Here is a 16460-nt window from a genome sequence, read left to right on the forward strand (position 1 = left end):
AAAGATGAACCTCAATATGAGGCTGTTACAAAGAATCATTTTGCAAAAGGCCAATGCCTCTTTCTTCTTACTGTTAGTTTGTGAGASTCAGCATCTCAATTACTTAATACTGCATTATGCAGAGAGCAACATGAAATCAAATTTGACATTTCTAGCCTTACCCGGGTTCTGAAAACGTAATATTGAATTTGATTACCACAAAGTTGCTTAACTAAAAATAAGACAAATGAGATATAACTCAGCATYAAGGAGCATGTTAAAATAAATATGAAGAGATTGAGGACAATGGATGGCACAATGAGCAGCCCTGCAAAGCTCAGTATTTCCAGAATCACACAGGATCAAGAATGTTCTGGGTTGGAAGGGACCAATAAGGACTATCAAGTCCAACTCTTAAATGCATGGCCTGTTACACTCGTGTTTGTTCTGGTTCAAGAGACAAGCTTAAAAATATTTCCTGCAAAACACAATGAATCTAAAATTAAGTAGATAGAAAATATAGGAGTGTCAGATACACAACTAGCAGGGATTTCTATAGTATGTCCCCTTTCCCACTGTAAAAGTTTTTAGAAAATAACCAAGTGGGAATAATGAAGAAGGTAACATTTTGAAAGTATTTTCACAAACAATTATATTGTAGCATTAAGTTATCAAATATTATTTTAAATTGCAATTTTAGTAGCTCTTAGAATATATTTGGATAGAGAGATTCAGTGTGGGAAAGGTTTTATGAGAAAAAATAWTGTAAATTAATTTCTGTGTTTGCTCAATTGACAGAAAAAGGTTGGAMCTTCATGCTAAAAGCAGCTGTCCTAAACAAGTCAAAAAGGAGTTAAATGAGAATAAACATTTCCTGATATTTCAATTATTTCAAYGTTTTACTTTGTTATAAATACATGCTACAATATCAATGAAGTTAGCATTCGCTCATGCGAATTTGCAGCATTGAAAATGAAATAGCCCATCTTCTTTTGCTGAGTGACCACTAGCACATTCTCTTTCAAGTTTCCTGGTTATTTTACTATGAAAAGAAATATCTAATGTTGATTTTCAAGAACTGAATACTCAATTTTTAAAGTTCAGAACAATTGAGTCATGATGTAATGTTATTCAAATTCTGCCCAAAATTCAGCAGCAATAGGTGTTATTATCCCTGGTCAGAATCACAGAGGCAGGACCCTTTGCACTGTACCTGTCAGTCACTGACATGGAACAAACCAACAACATGTTAAAAAGACGAAYGAGTTCTTTATCCAGTCGTTGCCTGACAACAGCCTGTGTTTCATCTATTTCATCCTGCACTTGGGATTCTGGGCGCACCAGGAGGCCCAAAAGGGATTTTGGCTGCTAAAAGAAAAGAATAAAAATACAGTCACATAATGCATTGTTCAAATCYTATTTTAAAACCCTCATTAAAGCCATTTGTCTGTTGAAAACTTGCAAATCACACAYACTATAAATCAGAAATTCCATGATTACTGAGAAGTAACTGCAAAACACACAGTGAAAAATTCCTATAATTATCAATAACTTGAATCTTGAATCTACTAAATGCCATAAAATAATCTACTGTTAAGGTCTTTAAATACCATGGCATTAAGTAGACAGTGTATTTTGAAGCATGAAAAACTCGAAGTAATGGAGCAATAGCCTGCATAATATAATTATGCCTGATTAATATAATTAAATAAATAAAAATAAATTACAAAAAAACACATAGTAACAAAATCAGTTCAGGTTGTATTTTGCATGTCTCAGCTGCTTGAAAGACTTCATATCAAATGGCTTTAAGGTTTTATATTTATGTACTGAATGGGCCATACTTAAAAAAATTTATAGGCATCCCAGGCAGCAATATAAATCAAAGTACCTGCAGTCTAAAAGAATTGAAATTAAGTCTACTAGCATTTTTCCATAAATGCTTAGRCTGTGTTTGCAAATGAGAAAATGGAAGTTCACGCAGACTGTATTTAATAGAGGACACCCTTTGCAAGGCAATGGATGATCCTGCATGTCACACAGATAATACATTTGTAGCTGTGTAGCTAAGCACACTCACACGCAGCTCYACAGGTATGCACGTGTATCCAAGTACAGTTACATGGTCAAATCTTTTAGGTATATACAATAACTCCATTCTTACATTTTTAAGCAATGATTYCAAGATCCAGTTTATATGGTCTGACTCCAGATTTGGTTTCTGCTCTCTAAGCAATTTGTTTAAAAATCTTAAGACATCTACTAAAAGCTTTTCATCCTCCACAGAAGCTGGAAGCACTTGTAGAAACCTGCAATACAAATAAAAATACTTTCATACTTCTAGTACTTTCAAAGAGTTTAAAATATCAGGCTAGCAGGACTGGAGTCACCTGCAAATTTTAGATTATATGGAGTACATATGCATTACACATATTCACGTGTACCAAATATGGCACTGTATTAACTGGTGGCCTCACCAGTGCTGAACAGAGAGAAAGGATCACCTGCCTCAACCTGCTGCCAACACTCCTCCTAAAGCAGCCCAGGACAGCATTTGCCTTCTTTACTGCAAGGACAAACTGATGGTTCATTTTCAGCTTAGTGTCCACCAGGACCCCCAGGTCCTTTTCTGCAAAGTTGCTTTCMAGCTTGGAGAACCCAAACATAWACAGAGGCATGGGSTKGTTCCTCCCCAGGTGTAGGACTCTGCACCTCCCCTTGTTGAATTGCCTAAGGCTCCAGTAAGCCCAGATACATATATAGACAGAGACATAAATATATTTTGATATATACCTCTATCTATCTATCCAGATAGATAAATATATGTATAAATAGATAAATAATAAATCAGAATCAGAGATGCATGGACAAGCAATTCCCTAAATTTAAAATAGGAAAGGTAGAAATGTTACTATTTCAATATAGCATTCTTTAATTGATTCTTGTAGTCAATATGCTTACCTGTTCATTGCTTTCTGCCAAACAAAGCTTTTCAAAGTGGTTCCACAAGGCTCAGGACYGCATTTTAATGCAAGTCTGTTATTCAGAACATAGAAGCTAAGCCTAGTGAGAGCAGTCCTAGCATCCCTGTGGGACACTGCCTGAATGATCGAACTAAGACAATCCTGCAGGCCGTAGTTCRTGTGAGTTATTTTCAATATAAGAATGTCTTCGGAAGAAAGTTTTAGAGAATCTAAAAATCTGAAAAAGCATAGAGAAAAGTTATTAACAGTCAGTATCTTTATAATTTTTTTCACAGAATGTTTTCTTCCCTTTCCTGCTTAATTAAAAGATAAAACAGAAATCACCTTAAAACTTTATTTTTATTAGGCAATTTTTTCTTCATTTACCCTTCAAAAAAACCAAACTAAACAAAAACTAGAACAAAAGCAAAACCAACACCAATATATGTAAATTATGAGATGTTTTGAGTTCTTTGGAAAAAAGGTACCTAAATACTAAGTCTTTATGTTACCATTAAAAAGAATATTTATTTGAAATTTAAACSTCTAAGGAAAGAAAGAAAAAGTCATGCAACTTTATAGTTGGTATCTACATATTAGGAAAAAAGAGTCAGCTCCCTAAGAAACCATAGTGACTATAAAGAAAAACAGCCACAGAGCCCATTTAGAATTGTTTGAAATCAGCCTGACCATCAATAAAAGTTAGATCAAGCTCTAGACTTCACKCATAAATGCAATTTAGGTAAAACATTAGCTGTGACAACATAGGTTTATCCCCTCGGGATGYGATCCTTTACATTTAAAAGGACAGCATTCACAAACAAGTAACAGCTTGAACTGCTGTTTGAAGTTAAAAACCTATTTAAACTTGATGGAACAGAAATTTGAGATATATTAGGATTTAAAATGAAGGATAAAATGGCTCACGTTTCTGCTTCCTTCTCATAATTTATCAGCTGCAACAGGTTTTCAATCCCATGGCACCATGACAGATTCCAAGCCATTTTAAGCATATCTGAGACAGGTTTCATAGCCAAGCACTCAGAAGACAATGGCACCACAACAGTATTAGGGCTAACTGCATGATGAGCCGTGATCCTGACTGGGAGATGATACCTAAAAATACACAAATAACAATAACAATGTTTGAAAGTGGTTGGCGAGAGTTTTTTGTAACTCTATTACAACCAGCTTTTAAGTTCGCAAATAAAGGTTTTGAAACTCATTAACAGAACAAAGACTTGGAGAAAAAAATACATGTTAAAAAATTCTGATTTCATCATGATGAAAATGCTGATTTGATGTTAAATCCAATGTTTCCCTTCATTCTGCTGCTTCCATACTTCAGGAAGGACAGCAAGTGGAAATCAGCAGTTAACCATAAAACAAACAAAACCAATGAGCCAATCAACYACCCACCACCCACACGTACCTTCTAACCACAGCAACTGGCAAACTGAACGCAGGTAGATCAGTATTATTACTGACTATGCCATCAGCCCTGCAAGAGATTAAGTCATAGATATTATGCTCTATTTTAAGATTTAATTTCCTCCTAATGCTACACATATTATTTCCCTATTATTTGGATATAGCTGTATTTTTCCCTTTATCTAGCTCTTTAGCAACCCATTGATGAATAATTTGTATTAATAACGTTTCTTCATGATTATGCAACATTAAGATCGTTCTTAAATCACACACATATGGAGTACTTATTGCGGATATAGTGTACATTAAAAGCCCCACATACTTGCTTCCTTTTTGCCATTGGAGAAAAAATATACATTATAAGTCTTTTCAGTACATTCCATGTATGTGATTTAAAAAAGAACATTGTTTTCATGCACACAAAAATAATAAAATATCATAAGCTGAAATCTGTTGGTTTAAAGACGACTGCTACACTTAAAAGCCCAAGTAAATAGGAGAATTCTAATTAAGTTAAAAAAAATGTCTACAGATAGCTATTTGATTTGTGTAATTTCTATTTATGGAAAAGATGGAYTACAGATCAATCAGGGTTTTTTGAAAAACAAACTTAAAATTAACACTGAGGTATTCATAGTGCAAAAATATGCCATTTAGGCTTATAGAGCATGTAAACCAAATATTGACACAATTTGGATTATAAATATGCGATTTTGGATCTATAAAAGCTTGGGGCATCACTTGTCTGGAGATATAAAAAAATTTATTCGTATTAAAACCCTAAAATTTGTCTAGAGAATATGCTATTAAATAAGTGGATATTCATACCATGTTTCTATTCTTGCTACTTCATCAAACAGCAGAAGGCAAAGCAATACTGTAGTTTCAGTCAAAACAGCACAATCACTTTGGAGTATCAGGGAAACTGAATAAAATAAAGATATTTAATAATGTGTCAGAAAAACATTGACATCTAACAATACATAGAAGAACACTAATTAAAAGCAACTGCTTTCCACAGTTTTCGGCTAACATCTTCAACACATGTCACAACATGGGTAAAACTGACACACGTGATTTATCTTTTAAATATCAGAATCTCAAGTGATCCAGAGTTCTTAAGGAGGCTTTTAGTTAAACATGCAACCAGGTATTACAGTGAAAATACAATCTTTACCTCTGAGTAGTAAAAGCAATAAAGAAGGTTGCTGTGCCAGGGACAGACGAACAACTGGGTCAGCACACAAAATTTTACGTAAGAGTGTTACACATGGTAACACTAGGGATTCCATAAGCTGTAAGAACAGAGAAAATAAATAAATAGAAGATAATTATCGGTACAATCTATTATGCATTTAACACAAATGGTCATACTATTAAGCAATATATTCCATCATTTATAAAACAGAAACCTAGAACTTTCTCAGACAAGTACATTTCAACCAGATGACAACTGCATAGTCATTTAAAAATATGTATTTAGACAAKTACATTTCAACCAGATAAAAACTGCATATTCATTTAAAAATATTTATTTACTTTTAGGTTCATTTTATTATTAATTGATAGTCATTTTATTGTTTTCTGGTTTCATAACACAATTTTAACATTTGCTTTCAAATTATGTATTCTTAAGAAGGATGTTTGTGAGACGAAGGACTTAAAAAACCACCAGGTATTTAAAACCATCTACATGTATTCATTTTCTTTTAAATGCAAACAGTTTATTATATCACATTTATTTTCTGGGTACCAGCCTGTCAGATCATGAGAATGGAAAGCAGTTTGCTAAAAGTTAAATTATCAGTGAATGGACAAAAAAATCCCCCAAAGTCACAGCTCCTAAGAATGAGAGTATTTTTTTCACAGTATCATTATCTGCCTATGAATTTTTCCTTTTAAAATTTGTTTTGTAAACAGCATCAACAAATACATTTTACTTTAATACCGAATGAACAAAAGTCCTACTTATTTAGTATGGAAAGAATCTTTTGCACAGCTATATATAAAGCCTCATTTAGATGCTGCTTTTTATTTCTACTACTTCTTTTATTTTCTTTTCTTGGTACTTTTCTAACAACGTGTAATATTTTTGTTTGATTTTCTGTGCTATTGATTTCAATGAAATGAAAAAAAAAATCATTTAAGGGAAGAAACAAGAWTCTGGACTACATTCCCTTAGGATAGTGTCCTAATATCACAGGCAGTAGAGCATTGTTGCCTGAGCCCTTTCTGGATTAAATTAAACTTTATAAATGGCTAAAAATATTATTTTAAAGTTCATACTAGACTCTTACTTGACTATGAAGGATCTGCTTAGGGCAACGTATTTCCCATGCCCRTCCTTCTGTATTCTTGAGCAATATTTACTCACTACCCATACCAAACTAACAGTTACATTGCTTTCTCTCTCCAAGGAAGATAAGATACTAAAAAACTGACATTTWAAAAAACCCCACAGTAAAAATCTAAGGAACCCAATATTTCAATTTCTTCAACTACATTTGAGCAGTTTACTAAAGTACTTCTATACAATGTATCATAAACTAGACAAGACATTYGTTAATGCTACAGAGATAAAATAATCTTAGATACTGATCATCTGAGGAAAAAATGACCATTACTGAAAAAGAAGGCAATTTATATTAGTTTGACCAAAAAAAGGAAATCCATTAACTATCAAGCAGTTCTTTCCTCTTGTATATTTTTGGGAAAGAAGTCATTACTACATAAAAATTCTCAGGCTTTCTTAAAATAATTCAAGGTTTGGACTGCTGGAATGTGGTAACAGTACTATGCAAGAAAGCCAAAAAACTTTATGTGCTGAAGTTCTGTTGAGCACCTTATAGCCCAAATATATTTGAAATTATTTCAAAGAATGAATTCCAGAAAAAATAAAGCATCAGATTAGCCATATTACAAAAACTGAAAGCTCCATCACCAACAACAAAAAACTCCCTCTGGTGATCTTCTATTGGTGAGAAAATTATTTATACCTGAATTTCAATCTGACACATTTACAATAATATGTCATATAATTACATATCATTTTTAATTATAATTTCCTTCAGAATTGAAGTTTAGAGACTATTACACACAACACTTTTTTTTTTAAGGTCATTAAATTTTTTTTGGAGCTCTACCAAGAAAGCTGTCAGGAAGTTCTGGTACATTCCAGAACCACACCATACACAGTCTCTGGCTAACTCCTCTCATAACTTCAGAAACTAATCTTCTCTCATTAAGAGAATCTTGCCATTATCAAAATCAGAACAAAATACTTATTGCAATTATAATTGTTATTAAACATTTGTATTCAGTGCAGCATTAATGCACAAAGACTAGTGTTGTGAGTGCAGAAAGATGAACAATCTACTATTCTTGTGCTGTGCAATGCTTGTAGAAGAACCTGTAATAATACTTTTACCTTGCCATCCACATGTACACACTCATTAAGGTAAGCCAGTATCTTTTCTACCACACCCAACTTTTTCACAATGTCATGCATTTTGGTATCTGTAGAAAAAGCAAAAGATAATTAGAATGACTGGTTCTGCACAAATTTAATATTAAACATTCTTCTTGTAAGATCACAAACTCTTCCTCAAAGCAGGCATCCTCACAGTATTTTTATCTGACAACACTAGCCTCTTGAACACTAGATTCTTAAATATCTTATATAAGTTCCCATAAAAATTTTGTCCAAGAATCACAGTAAATCCAGGGCAACTCAATTTTAGTCAAATGAGGATTTCATTTGTGATGTTTTAATAGACTTTAGTTTAATATGGAGTTGAAAATKGTATTTATTCAATCACCATGAGAGCACTTCCCATCTGATACCACCTCTCTAAGTATCGGGTTTAAGAATCTTCAATGACAACAACAAAAAAGTATTTAATTTGAATTGGTTGGATTGGTTTGTTTGTTTCTCAATAACTAAATAACTAATCCTTCATACGAAATTTGTCCTTATAAAGCTGTGTTTTTTCCTTCACAATTTCATCCTATGCTTTGTTTCAATTTTGAAACATCTGAATACTTTTGCAGCCATAATTAATGAAACAAAGTAGATGCACTTCCTCATTTTTTGATAACTTTTCTTGCAAAGTTTTTATTATCTAAGATTCCACCTTCCCATGGTGAAGAACTTATGCTCTACCACTAGAATTTAAATTCYTTGAAGAAAACATCATTGAATCAGTTTGAATATACAGAGTAAAAACATTAAGGTTTAAAACTCTACAGTCAGTGAAATACACCAAGTGAAATAATGCTCTACGTAAGATTGCTTACTTGCCTCATAATTCGTTTCTCCTTTTAAGCAAAATCCATAAAATAAAAATTATAAAGAGCACCTTTAGCACAAGCATACAGACAACCTAGCAAAACTTCGAGCTCATGAGTAACCAGCACATGAATACAGATTTTCTGAAGAATTTTACCTTCTAAAATGACAACCAGCTGCTCAGCTGCAGACTTCCGTAAAACTAGGTCAACAGTATCAGAAGTCAAGATATCATACAGCTTTTCAACAATTTCTGCCTAAAAGTAAAACATTATTAGAATTGCTTCCAGTACACTATCATGAAACAAGGTAACCAGTCAAATTTCCTAATAGGAGGTAGAAAACAAAAGTATCTTACTTCCTTATTAGAATGTATTTGATTAGCTSCCACACACACATAATAGGGATGGATTAGGTTACAATCTTTTTGCAACAAATCTCTAATAATGCCAGTGGAAAAAACCAAATAGTGTCTAGTGCACCACAGCTACATTCTTCTAAGAAATAATGCCTTATTTATGTAGGACTACAGAAACTTTACCATTACACAGAAATCCAGAACATGCTTTTAAGTCTGTAAAGGGGCTGACTTTTTAACGGCAATAGGGTGAAGCATCCTAGTAGCTGCTTATCATATTGTTAATCTGAAAGTATTGAGAGGAAGGAAGAAAGAAGAATGGAGGGGAGATGAAGGAAAAAGAAAAAAAAAGAAGACATTTTCCTGTGAGTCATGCCCTTGTGATTTGTTTTACACTTTGCAATAGCAGCAATATTAAGCAAAAATAGATATAAAAGTTTGCAATCTCTTTTAAAATATTTCACATTAAAAATTACTTGTGCCTGTTTCAGTAAAATTGATTTTGTGRGGAACAACAATATGAGAAAAAAATCAAATTCTATCCATGCAGAATGAAATTGTCACAAACAGAGCAGGTCTGTGCTCTCTGCACTCAAGTCTTTTCTACAGAGAAGGAAAAAAAAAAAAGGAAGGATTTTTCCTTAGTGCTGCAAATGGTAGCACAAAAACTACTGTTTCAACTCACACAGAAAGAATACATCCACAGATTTCTTTTTATGAAGCAAGGCAATTTGTATGAAATATTACAACCTTCTGAAAGTGGTAACTTCAGAGACTARGCTGGTAGAAGAGATGATCAATCACACAAAATTTACACAGAATTTACTCACCTTAATTATTGACTTCATTTTAGCATCCAATTTTAGCTCCATAGCTCCTTCTATAATAAATAAGTTTGAAATGCTGGAAAGCACATTACCATCCAAATGTGGGCGTTTCAGGTTTGCCCCTTCTTCATTCAGAAGATAGAATGCTAAATGTTTTGTTGCAACAGAACGAACCCTAAATGAACAAATACTTAAAATAAATACAAAAAGTCTCATAGTGGAAGATTTCAGCTGTATAGTTAGAAATTAATTATAGAGTTAATAGAGGCGGAAGTACCTAACTCAGCATTGATTATCAAATCAACAAACATAATATTGAGAAGACWTTACTGTCATCARMATTAGGAGATATGCTGAAATGCTACAGAGCATTACTTACAGCTGCTTTTTWGAGAAGAGAAGGCGCAGAGCAGCCTGTAGTCTGGGAGTTCCCGGGAGAATGCCCTCTCCTTTGTCAGAGGTTGTTTCACTCAAAGAGAGAACGCATTTACCTAAAGTATCTTTCGTGTCAGCATAACCCTAAGACAAACAATAAACAAGAATTTCCAAMATTATAAAAATCCACTTACTAACTTAGCAAATTAGATAAGGTAATTCCCTTTCTAAGGGCTAAGGGAGGGTGGGGAAGGAGTAACATAAGAAAAATTTAAAACACAGTAAAGTTTAAGGAAAAATTYAAATTCTGCAGATTAATACTTCTCTGTGAAAAWAATTTTAAAAATTAATAAATGATCCTATATACAAACAAAAATAAAGCTCTCTTTACATGACCCAGAGGTACTTTGACACAAAGCTTCACCTCACCCTTCAATCTGCTAATATGATGCTGCTCTGTAAGGCCAGTTTCCATTTCAATAAATAAAATTTAGTCCCGACAAGAAAATTATTTAAAAACATTAAATTCTACCTCTTTTTATACCTTCATCAAAGCATTTTCGCACACAAACAGACAAAAAAGACTCAGTTATGACAAGTAATGATACTGCAAACATTTTAAAAGCAGAGCAAAACACAATGTATTTTATATGCATTGGGTAAACACAGACCTCTGGTATGCTCTACTTAGATTTCTATTGTGCAAAGCCACTGTAAGCTACAGAACAGAAGTAAATTCCACTCACAAAAAATTTCTCACATATTTAGCCTACAGCTTATATTAAATCATCACCTATTTAATCTTGGATGTCAATCATATGTAAGATATATATACAGATAACACAAAAATAAGCTATAATTACTGCTTGGGAAAGCTCTGAAATAACTCTTCTCCCACCACTTTCAAGTTCTCAGTGTATTTCCTCGCATATTTTTCTGTCTGAGCCATCTATTTCATGAACCATCTTATTTGCAGTTTCTCCCTGGTTTTGCTTTGATTTTTGTGGAGCTTGCACACAAAGTTAACTTATATAAGCTGCTTTTTCAACTTATGGCAATACTGAGGTGAAGGCAATTAATGAACACATAGCAGGGAAACAAGTAAGTTGGTATAATTATCAAGTGTGACATTTTTTGAGAAAATAAAGACAAAATGTACACTTTTTTAGCTAAGAGAGAAATCAGGCAAAAAAACCAGACACCAGAAAAATGCAGCAAAATATCTACAGTAATGGTCTACAGACAGACCACAGAAAGGAAATTTCAAGTAGTAGTGAAAAACCAGCAAGCAACTCGGCACAATTAGGCTGAAAATCTGACTGAGAAAGACAGAAGTTCCCTTCAGATCAAGCTGAGAGTAAAAAAAAATGAGAATTAAATTTGCACATTGTTAGAAATATGAAGACTAAGACCTAAGGGATACTTCTACAATATTGGAAACAAACGCACCAAAAACCAAATAGCTAAATATACTAAAAATATAGCTTACCCTGATTACTGTATTTTAAATGTGCATTCGATCAGAAAAATATTATCACAGATGAGCTACAGCTTTCAAATTTAAGACATAGGGGACATTCTAGTTATTCTTTACTAATTTTAAAAAGCATGAATGCTTTAATCTGTACTTGTATTATCCACTCATTTCTTCAAACCATTTCAGACCCGGTCAGTACTGACACATCTGTACTGCAACATTTCACATTTTATATTCAAGTAAMACCAGGCTAAAATTTGTCTACAAATTCTAATTTTTCTCTAACTTCTACTGAGATTAGAACACCTATAAAACATTTCTCCATTTGATATCTGACAAAACAAGTCTGTAGGCATGCTACTGTTAATCTATTTTCCACCCACTGTTTCTATCTGTTCTTTAACATGATATACAYGGTTTTGAACATCAAATTCAGATTAAAGCACTTAGAAGTACCTGCAAAACAGGAATGACAGGACGTAGGGCCTCAATAAACTTGTTCCAAGTCAGTATTTCCATCATTAACCGTCCCTGCAACAGATGTATCAGAATGGCCTTGGATGCAGCATTCACCTGCTCAACCAAAAAAAAAAAAAAAAATCAAACCACTAATGCAACCACTGATGTGTCTAGGTCAGTTTGTCAATGCTGTAACTGGAATTGCTACACAAAAACGTCTCAAAGACAAAATATTATTACTACAGAATGCTACTTTTAAATGGTCAGTTACACTAAATATTAAGTTGTTAGAAAAGCCTCCAAGAGAAAACACACAAATAGATCTGCCTAAATAGAACTCAATTGTTTCCCCCTTTGAACTCTGGCTTGTCTTTTCTGAAATAAATCATTACTGAAACTTCTATTGGTCCCTGTATCCTGCAGGTAGAAGAAATTCTGTTTCTTTTCTTTCCTGACCTTGCCTTTCTGGGGCATTTTATTCCCAGTCTATGATTTCCTTCTGAAGATACAGGCAGACAAAACTCAAAGCCTGTTACATGGCCATATCACTTTCCTGAGGCAGTCAAACTAAGAAGGCCACCAAATATTTCAAACTGTATAATAACTCAYCTGAAGCTCTCTATCAAAACCAAAATAGCTATATGATACAGCAGTTAAACTGCATTCATGTACCCAGTATATAATCTAAATAATATGCAATATTAAAAATATTTACAAGCTAAAATTATTACTGCAATGGGAACAGASGAAAAAGCCCAGCTTATCAGAATTAAGTCTTCGTTACATAGTGTAAAAACACCTACCTTTAGCAGCTAAAACCTTGCATTTTATGCCGGAGCTAAAAATCCTCTCACTCCAGGCAACAAGGACAACCTTTAATAATATCACTCTAATCTATCTTAAGAGAAAGACTCGCTTTATAAAATCATATGGCAAATATCAAGCCTAACCTTGAAATACAAGGTTCTTCTCAATTTTTTTCTCATTGTCACATGTGGGAAAGATTAAACTGATGTTTTATGAAAACTTAAGCAGCAGTTATACAGGCAAGGAGTAAAATAAATTTTAAAATACTTGGATATGATGTTCATTATTTATTTTGTTAGAAGTATAATAAAAATGCATAAGGTAGAGAACAGAATGTGACAAATTGGTAAAATTGCCCTATCTCTGATGTTTTTAATTCAGTGCCAATTGAAATCTATTTCTTTTGCTTGACCAACCATTAATAGAGAAAACTGTCAGTCTTTCTTTTTATAACATAGCCAATGGAGTAGCCAAAATAAATGCTTTCCTTGCAAAAGATAAATTACATACAAAGCATAAACATATAGACCATTCTCAAAGATATTTTACTTCTCTCTTTAAAATGCCTATATCTAAAACAATCACTTCTAAATGGAACTGTGAATAGTACTGAATTAAAAAAAAATCTCATTCCAGAAGAGAAGCAAAAAATATATAAATAATTTGTTAGTCAATGATCTTTCTGACTGTATGGATGTTACAGATCACCAATAAAGGAGTTGTTAAGAACATAAGTAACTTTATCCTGCTCTCACAACTCCTCTGTAGGCTAGGAAATTGTGGACATATGTTAAGMAGTCATGCATATAAATGAATCCAATGGAAATTTGGTTCTATTCTATAACATTATAAAAMACTTCTATAATACTCAGGTAACTACATTTAAAAACAAATGTGTGATGAAATACAATATTTACCAAAGACCTGCAGATTTAAAGTGTCCTTTTGTTTCTCAACCATTTTAGATGTTACCATACTTCTACAAAGACTTGAGACTTAAAAGTTCATGTTTCCCATAAATGTAAAGCACCACACATACTTTGTCAACATAAGCACATTTTACTAGGGATGAATGTGTTACAGGAAAAAGGTAAAGGCATCTTATTTCATTTTTCAYTGGCCTTTATCACAGTTAACAACATCCTATGCACATAGTATTATCTTGTCTCTGAATTCATTGTAAAAAAAAAAAAAACTTTCCATTTACTACAACCTTACTATTTGTGTAGTTTTTCTGTACTTGAGAAACCATATTTAGTCAAAACTTCAGGTAAGCATTAGACCACTGCRGAGAATATCAACACTTAACTCTACATGTACATGAACTCAAAAATGCAGCTAGTAAACACAGTACCTCATTCTTATCTTCCTGAAGACCGAATGTACAGATTTCATATAACACTTTAGGGTGTAGAAGAAAATGTACTCCCTGGCAGATTGAAGACACAGGCTTYGCAACATTATGAATACCTAAACAGTCCTTCAGCAAAAATAAAGTCAGTTAGTTTAAAAATTCAAGACAGTCTCCACTACTACATCTTGTTTCATAGACAGCCTGGAGTTGTCATGCTGTAAAAGACTTTCTCCATGCACTTTGGAAGACTAGTTCTGAAAGCTAAACATGACAGCCCTGKAAGAAACACAAACTGTTTGGATCACTGATTGAAAATTCCTTTTACTACACAGGACTAAGAAGCAGAAAATCTTTTTGGTTATATTTTGAATAATTGTAGAAACAAATTAGAAAACCTGTGCATGTTGTTTGGCATTACACTAAAATAAGAAAAAACTAAAATAGGTTGGTAAAAATCTCACAAAAACAGACAAGTATTATTCAGTGGTGATAACTTTTCTTTCAGAGAGACTAGCTCCAGCATATTTGTACATTACTGAATTGTGCTACAAATACAGACTATGTCCATTATAGAAAATAAAAATTTCAATCATGYACATATCAAAATACAAAAATTATTTTTATTTTGTGAGCCAATATTACTTAATACCTAAAATGACCTGTTAAATAGGACACTAGCAGTCCCAGCATAGAGTACAGCCACACTTTTAGGAAGCTCATGCTCTTTATCCCTTGGGCTTTATCATTACAAAAAACTAAGGCCATGAAAAAATATCCCTATTAAAAAACCCAAGACACACACGCCACTGTTCCCACCCCCAAAAATAGGGAAAAACCCCCAAAGAAAACAAACCAGCAAACAACAGAAGGAGTACATAAAAGGAYTTACATGTTCTTTACATATCATTCTTAAGTGCAGTACTTGAAGTCTAGTCTAACCAAGTAGATTTAATACCAAGAATGTAACAGGAAACTGCAAGCCCAGGCCTAAGTTATCTTCAGCACCTAACACGGTAAATCAAATTTGTATTAAAAATGCTTTTAATGATGAAATCATATAAAATGCATGACTGAGTGCAACACCAAGAGTGTTAAGTAGGCATTAATTCAAACCTTAACCACTTCCAAACAGCAATGATAGGCTTCAGCTTTTATATTCAACAAAGGATGAGACAATAGATGGAGAAGCAACTTCTGACCCTCTGCCTGAAGCAGTGAGTTGACCTCGGCAGACTTCCAACTAAAAATGAAAAATAATTAATTTAGCTAATTTATTTTACACTACCTTAAGATATCTACAAAGATTTTCTAGTTAAATTTCAGGATAATCTCTGAAAAATACTTCCTGTAATGGTATACGTTCTGCAAAACAAAACAGTACAGAGATCACAACATATTTGCCAAAATCATATTAYCAATCTCTGTGTTTGTAAATATTTATTCTTTTAAACATGTAGGTAATCAAAGACCATAGTTTTTCAATATWTTCTCTTCAAAATTAAGCACCTGACAAACATTTATTTTCATCTGAAAATATGAAATTCTATTGAGCTTCAGTAGACACCTCAGATCATATATATGACTATTAAAAAAACCTATTCTCTTTTTCGTTATAGAGGTAAAAGTCCATCTCACAATCACAATGTGAACTGATGTTAGTTAAAAAATTGAAGTGAATTTCCTGTTGTCTGAAACAGTAATCAAACAATAATAATACATTCTAAAAGAATTAGAACACTGAAAAATGCTTTGACATTTCATTATTTAAAATCGCTTACTACACAGCGCTTGAATGCCATCTCCTTTGAAAAAAATCCCCAAAGTCAAGTTCTCAATCACTATAAAATTAATTTTTTTTTGTTCAAGGAAAAGCTTTTCCAGACACCTTAAGGTAACTTACTCTCTAACTAGAGACATGGCAAATTTATCTTTATTTTGTAATATAACGCATCTACAATAAAGTAAGTCCTTTAGGATTTCTGAAAGTAAAATAAAAAGTAAGTTATATAAATATAATCAGGACAAAGAATTTAAAAGAACTCTGAAAGACAAGTCAAAATGTTCAAGACTGTTTCCTTATAAACCACATCACCACTTTACATACAAAATCATAAAAACTTGTGTGCAGAATATAACATTAAA

At 32.9% G+C, this 16460-nt stretch overlaps 1 protein-coding gene across 1 annotated transcript in view; it reads right to left on the reverse strand.

Annotated features, from left to right (window-relative positions):
- The window catches only part of RTTN (rotatin), a 75655-nt gene that overhangs the window by 40771 nt on the left and 18424 nt on the right, over positions 1 to 16460 (reverse strand). Inside the window, exons 14-27 of the mRNA XM_057378153.1 lie at positions 15432 to 15558; positions 14319 to 14444; positions 12155 to 12271; positions 10226 to 10365; positions 9850 to 10021; positions 8819 to 8918; positions 7801 to 7889; positions 5551 to 5668; positions 5202 to 5298; positions 4375 to 4443; positions 3870 to 4058; positions 2941 to 3180; positions 2144 to 2288; positions 1193 to 1347 (exon numbers count right to left, since the gene is read on the reverse strand). Of these exons, the coding sequence (XP_057234136.1) occupies positions 1193 to 1347; positions 2144 to 2288; positions 2941 to 3180; positions 3870 to 4058; positions 4375 to 4443; positions 5202 to 5298; positions 5551 to 5668; positions 7801 to 7889; positions 8819 to 8918; positions 9850 to 10021; positions 10226 to 10365; positions 12155 to 12271; positions 14319 to 14444; positions 15432 to 15558 (1884 nt within the window). The remainder of the gene's footprint in view (positions 1 to 1192; positions 1348 to 2143; positions 2289 to 2940; positions 3181 to 3869; positions 4059 to 4374; positions 4444 to 5201; positions 5299 to 5550; positions 5669 to 7800; positions 7890 to 8818; positions 8919 to 9849; positions 10022 to 10225; positions 10366 to 12154; positions 12272 to 14318; positions 14445 to 15431; positions 15559 to 16460) is intronic.

The sequence above is a fragment of the Malurus melanocephalus genome, unplaced genomic scaffold (assembly GCF_030028575.1).
Source record: "Malurus melanocephalus ecotype Western Australia unplaced genomic scaffold, MMel_1.1 scaffold_342, whole genome shotgun sequence".
Classification (NCBI taxonomy): Eukaryota; Metazoa; Chordata; class Aves; order Passeriformes; family Maluridae; genus Malurus; species Malurus melanocephalus.